Genomic DNA, 6,553 nt, shown 5'->3' with positions numbered 1-6,553 from the left:
AGTTTAGTCTGCCAGCACAAATTGTAAAACCTGGTGTACTCTTTCCTCAAGGTCTTCTCACAATGATCTTTTTGAATAAGCCAATCTGCTTGTGTAATTTTTGTGTGCACAGGCTTGTCTCTGAAGGATTTTGGTTATATTTTGAAAGTTGAGTGACTACTTTTTCCAAGAATAATAATAACCAGACCTTTTTTCAGGCTGGTAGCCAAATTTTGTTTTTTTGCCTGAATTTCTTGGCAGCAGTATGTATTGGGTGGAGGCTCTTCATGATTCTAGTTTTTTCAATCATGAAAAGTCACTCATTATTCCTAGCACAAATCTTCAGCACTTGCTAGAATGCTGTCAAGGCCTGTAGCCTTTGCAATATCCAGTGTCTCCAACTGTTTCTTGATATCAAGTGGAGTGAATCAATTGGCTGCAGACAGTATCTGTAATGCTGGGTCCTTATGTGCAAGGTACTGACAATGTTTTCATCCGCGCTCCAAGATTCTGTGCATGGTGATCAGTGTTAGCGTGCTAGTCATGACATTGACTTCGGTTCCAGAAACGACTCCTGTGGACAAACCTTTGGAGGCTTGGGGAGCAGGAAAGAAAATTAGGGGGAATGCTGGTACTGGCCATATCCAGTTTGTGTTTGCAAACAGTCTAATACTGTTTCCACCATTTAGATGTGATTCTACATTTGATCAGTGATTAACCAGTGCAAAAAAAATTATGCTGACAACCAATTTAGGATTGTCAGTCAGTATAAGTAAGTACACACGCTGCAAGCCTGAAGCTCTGTTTTTTGCAAGTGAATGTGTGTGTGCACATCACCCAGGTGGTAACTATTTTTTTGACCTGTGCAATGAACCAGTGCCTTGACCTATCAAGTTTAACTTGTCTTTAAACTTGAATTAAAGCTTGCTGGTTAACTGTCAGTTGTTATGAACAGGTACATGACAACATCTTCTATATCAGAACTTACTGACAATTCAGTGTTTGTTTTGCCCCTTAATCTGCTATTTCTTGTGAATGGTTTTGTGTAAAATGAAGTTTCAACAAGTTATTTTTCAGCAAAATGCATTCTATAGTAACTGATTACCCCTTTTTAAAAAGAATTGATGTTAAAAGCTAACAGCATTCAAGACATGCAATTACTGCTAAATCTAGGAGAATAGTTTTGGAAAATTTTTCAAAACTTTTTTGTTAAGCAATCCTGCTGTACATTTACTCAAAGGGTGGTACATTCTCTTAACTGGTGTTCTTTTTGTGACCGCATTCTTCTGTTTGTTTAAACAATCTTTGTACACTCTATCTACTTTTAACAGTTAACATACTTGACTTGGCAGGAAAACCATCTACAAATCTAGGCTTTTGTGCTCTGATTCTTCTCTTTGCCTGCCATTTCAGACACCGGATCCAGATGCTGAACAGGCCTTTTGTTCAAGGACAGTCTCCAGTAATCTCTCCTCTTTTTGCCAAAAGCACTCTATTCTTTCCAGCAGCTCATTTTGACAGATCTGTTACGATGAAGGCTGAACACATTTGATGTTGCTATGCTGGCCTGGCTTATTTGCATATTTTCACCCTCCTTGGCAATGACACGTGCACCCATCACCCGCACACCAACTGTTTTACCAACCAAGCAAAATTAAAATTGTTATTCAATTAGCATTCCATGTTACTGTTTTCCCCAACAAGCTGTTGTACTGTCCCTTAAAGTGTAAACTTTTTACAGCACTTCATAGACCAGTCCTGCAGAACTAAATGCATTGTCATTTTAGAAGCACTCTGAGCAGAAGTAGAGAAAGCAAATGTTTTTCTTCCTTGGATGAGTGGCCCTTCAACTTGTGGGTCATGTTGAAACCTGACAACTGAACAATATTTTGACATGTCAAGATCTGACTGTGTGGTCCTGTTTTAAGATCAATGAGGTTGATTAGTTCCTGTTTAGGGGCTGGCAATAAATAATGGTGTATTAGTGAGTCAGGTCAGGCAACACGGCGTTACTTTTGATTTTGATCCGTGCAGATGACTTGCATTGATAAGAATGATAACCAACTTGGCAAGGTTTTTCTTTGAGGACACCTTGCTGTTAATTTATGCTGGATTAACCACTTATTTGAGAAGGTGCATGCAAATAATCTTAATAACCAGCTGAGACTAAACTATTCTGTGGCCCCATGTGTATTTTCTGAATAAAAAGCTTTACAGTTTGAACAAAGTTAATTTTCCCTCTGCAACCTGTTGAAATGTGGCTGTGAATTTTCTACAGAAAACTTCTGTCCTCTTTGCAAAAGATTTGAGTTTGAGAGAGAATAGATTTAGTTCATTGGGGCTTGAAGGAGTTTTTAAACTAGCGTAGCAGTGCATGGGAACCAGAGCAGTAAGTCAGTATGTGAAATGACTGAGGAAGAGGTGAGAGACTAAGGAAGAACAAAGGGAGAGGATATCTAACATGACAGGAATGGTGGCCTGAGAGATTTACTTTACTGAGAAGTATGACTAGTAAGGCAGATGAATTTAGACCTTGGATGAATGCATATAATTATGACTGTCTCTATTACAGAGAATTGATTGAGAGAGCAACAAAGCTAGTACCTTTTAATGTTCTGAGATTTAGATCTTTCAGATAAGATGGTAGGGGATATAAAAGAGGTGGGGGGAGTTGCATCACTGAATAGGGAGAATATCACAGCTGTACTGAAGGAAGACACCTTGGAGGGCTCATCAAGGCAAGGTCTTATGGGTGAAGTTCAGGAAGGGTGCACTTTGGGTTGATCTACAGGCCCTCATAACAGCCAGTGAGTGATTTAGAGAAATAAGTTTGTGGGCAGATTATGGAAAAATATTGAAGTAGGATCATTGTAGTGAGTAATTTTAAACTTACCCTACATTAAGTTTTTTTGGATGTGCCCAAGAGTGTTACTTGGAGCAATATGTAAGCAGTCCATTTGGGGAAGGGTCCAATACTAGACCTGGTGGAATGAGCCCAACCAGGTGATTGAAGTTTCAATGGGAGAGTATTTCAGGAACAGTGACGTAATTTCGTAAGAATCATAAGTTTTTAAAGTTAATCGTGGATAATATTTAAGAATCATCTTTGGGTGAGAGCACTGAACTGGGGAAGGCTAACTGACCATATTAAGCAGGAACTAGGGAAGGTAGATTTAGGATGACTGAGGGTCAATCCACATCTGTGTAGGAACCTTTTTTAAAGGCCAGGACTGAAATGCTATAATAAAAATTAATAAGGATCACCAGTTTCAGGAACTTTGGATGATAAGAGAAATTGGAGCTTTGTCTTCAGTTTTCTGAACCTTATGTCTCCTTTATTGACTGAGTCCTTGAATATAAAGCAGGGCACAATTTAAATGAAGGACTAGAGTATCAAATAACCTTGCCAACAGGATTAAGGAAAATCCCAATGCATTTATACTTGTACAAGGAGCCAGAGGCTTGCTAGGAAAGTGGGTCTAGTCTGGTACAAAAGGGTATTTGTGCATGAAGCCAGAGCAAGTGGGTGAAGTCCTTTTAATGAATGCTCCGCATCAGTACTCACGAAGGAGAAGGACACGGATGGTGAGTCTAATGAGGTTATGTTAATATTTTAAGGCATGTCAGCAGTATTTTTAAAAAAAGAGGCGGTATTGGGTGTTTTGAAAAGCAATAAAGTGGACAGGTCCCCAGGATCGGCTGGGACAGATTCCATAATCCTGAGGTGAGGCAAAAAAGGAAATTGGTATTTCGGAGTTTGTGTTCTCATTAGTCACAGGAGAGGTGTTAGAGTACTGGAGACTAGTCCAATGTTCCTTCTGTCACCATTGCCCTCCTCTCTAGTAAATTGTAGGCCAGTGAGCTTTACATAAGTACTAGGGAAATTATTATTGGAGTAAACCCTGTCACTAAGAATCTTTTGATTCAGAAATATGGTCAACTTAGCAAAAAGCACGACTGTGTGGGTAAGGTGGTGTGTCCAACTTGATTTGAGTTTTTGAGGTGTGAAAGATGTGGACAGGGCGGTGGATAGTGTCTTCATGGACTCTAGCAAGGTCTTTTGACAAGGTTTCTCACGGCAGGCTAATGCAGAAGGTGAAGTTACATGTGATGCATATCAAGCTTGTAAGTTTGATTTCGAACTGGCTTGGTCAAAGAAGGTGGAGAGTAGCAGAGGAAAGGTGTTTTTCTGACTGCAGACTTATTACTGGTGGTGGTCTGTAGAGATCAGTGCTGCATCCCTGTTCTTTCTAAGACATGTAAACAGTTGAAAATATAGGTGCTTAATTTGCAGATGCCACAAAGATTTGGGGGAGCTGCTGATAGGAGAATTGAGGATACAGCAGGATATAGATGGGCTGGAGACTTGGGCAGAGAAATGCAGATGGAATTTAATCCAGACAAGTCAGAGTTTAGCACTTTGAAAGACCTAATGCAGGAGGGAATAACACAATATTGGGCAGAACCCTTAGACTTATTAACATAGAGGGATCTTGACCTAAAGGTCCATAGTTCCCGGAAAGTGAGTGTTTTAAACATTTTGAAGTAATGTTGCAGCTGCGTAGAACTTTAGTGAGGCCATATTTGGATTATTGTATGCAGTTTTGGTTGTTACCCTACCAGGCGGATGTGGAAACAGGTTACCAGGCTATGGCCCAGTTTAGAGCCTATTAACTTGCTGGATTGGATAAATTTAGTTTATCCAACTTAAACTTTGGAGGCTGAGGGGCAGTCTGATGTAGATTCACATTCCACTCTAGGAAAAACTTGGGTGCATAAGTTGAAGGTGAAAGGGGATAAGTTTTTAAAGGAGATGAGAAGCAAGTGTTTTGAGTGGTAAGTGCCTGGAATGCACTGCCAGAAGTAGTAGTAGGAACAGTAATGCTTAAGAGGTATCTTAACAGATGCATGAATACGCAGGGAATAGAGGCATTACAGACTGCATAGAGGCAAAAGGTTTTTACTTCAGAAAGGTGCTGTGTGTGTGGGGTCGTGGTCGTGGTCCACGGTTTGCGTTTTGTCTTCCATTCGGGGGTATGCCTGAACCTGTTGCCCACCATAATGATTTATGGTTGAAGGATGTGTCAATGTTGTAAATAGTTGCCACATGCCACGGTGGGAGATGGACAGTGAATGGCTTGTTTCTGTGTTGTCTGCTCTGCATTTGGGAGTGTTGTAAATATGTTCTGATCAACCTGCTTGAAGCAGTTACTGTACACTACACTTTTGGGTTAAAATCCTACCGGCCCAAGGCCGTTTGGCGCAGGGGGACACTACTGTACCGTGAGCCCTTGCAGCATGTGTATGCTTGGGCAAAGCATGTGCTAGAAATGTATTCATGCTTACCTTGGCCATTAAAATGTAGCTTAAGCTGATTCTATGAAATGCCACATTTTGTTATCACTGCAATTTAAAAATCTTAATTCTTTTGAACTTTTGAGCAACAATACTGTACATGTTTTCACATTAGTCTTCAGTCTTACAGGCAAAAGTCAGAGGGTAATTTGTATTTAGTGTTGAATGATGCTGTGATGTGCGAAATATTGAAACTTGAAATATAACCTTTTGTCCATCCTTATCATTCTAGAGCTGAACAAGAATCCTGTTGATGGCTTTTCAGCAGGATTGATCGATGATAATGACCTATACAGATGGGAAGTACTTATCATAGGCCCTCCTGACACGCTATAGTAAGTATTGAATCCATGGCCTATTCTTAAGATTTTGCTTTGTTTTCCCCACTTTCTCTCTCAGAAGTCTGACATACACCAAAAAGCTAATTTGCAATAGTGTACCTAGTTGATGATCTGCTCCCATTCTCAAAAGGGAGCTTTAAAAAAAAACTTGGCAATTGTGTAAACTTTACAAATTTAATTACTTTTTAGGCTGTTTGAAATGGGTTTTTCAGGCCACAATGGAGGAATAACAAATGAATAATTCAAAAATTCCATTCTGTTTTTGAATAGGCCTTCCTAATAAAATTGCCCCCCTCCAGTTGTAATCAAGCCAGATAGTGAGTACTTCATGCACTATTCCAGCCAAGACCTTTGGATGAAACTGTACCAAGTTGCATGAAATGACTAAAACCCACTCATTTAAGTCAGCTTGATGAATGTGAGTCTGCAGTATGAAATAGCTTGTCAAATGCCTTTCATGACTAATGTAGGAAGTATCTTTTGGGTAGTACAACCGCTCAATGGTATAAAACAACACAGGAGCTATTTTCTGGAGGAGGATCTAGGCCCGAAACACCAGCCTTCCTGCTGCTCTGCTGCTTGGCCTGCTGTGTTCATCCAGCTCAACACCTTGTTATGCCTTTATCAAAGGAGCTATGAAGTGAGAGTATATCTTCAGTTTCTCAGCCCTGGATCTCCTCAGAAGCAACTATTTTGAAGCTGGAAAATCTAAGGATTATAATCCAGGCCCATAGAATCCTACAGTCCCAAAGTCAGTTTAACTAATCTGCACCAATTCTGGTGCAAGTGTAAAATTCCTGTGGCAAGTCAGAAATTTTGTTACAGTACTTCTGTGTATTAGCTAGGAATCCATTCACACTGAAAACTGGTCTGTGGCT

General features: G+C 40.0%; 1 protein-coding gene across 1 annotated transcript in view; it reads left to right on the top strand.

Moving 5' to 3' along the window:
• ube2g1a (ubiquitin-conjugating enzyme E2G 1a (UBC7 homolog, yeast)) overlaps window positions 1-6,553 on the top strand; it is a 66,950-nt gene that overhangs the window by 39,013 nt on the left and 21,384 nt on the right. Inside the window, exon 2 of the mRNA XM_048557366.2 lies at window positions 5,567-5,669. Coding sequence (XP_048413323.1) covers window positions 5,567-5,669 — 103 coding nt within the window. The remainder of the gene's footprint in view (window positions 1-5,566; window positions 5,670-6,553) is intronic.

This window comes from Stegostoma tigrinum, chromosome 27 (genome assembly GCF_030684315.1).
Source record: "Stegostoma tigrinum isolate sSteTig4 chromosome 27, sSteTig4.hap1, whole genome shotgun sequence".
Lineage (NCBI taxonomy): Eukaryota > Metazoa > Chordata > Chondrichthyes > Orectolobiformes > Stegostomatidae > Stegostoma > Stegostoma tigrinum.
This window is presented reverse-complemented; position numbering and strand designations above follow the sequence as displayed.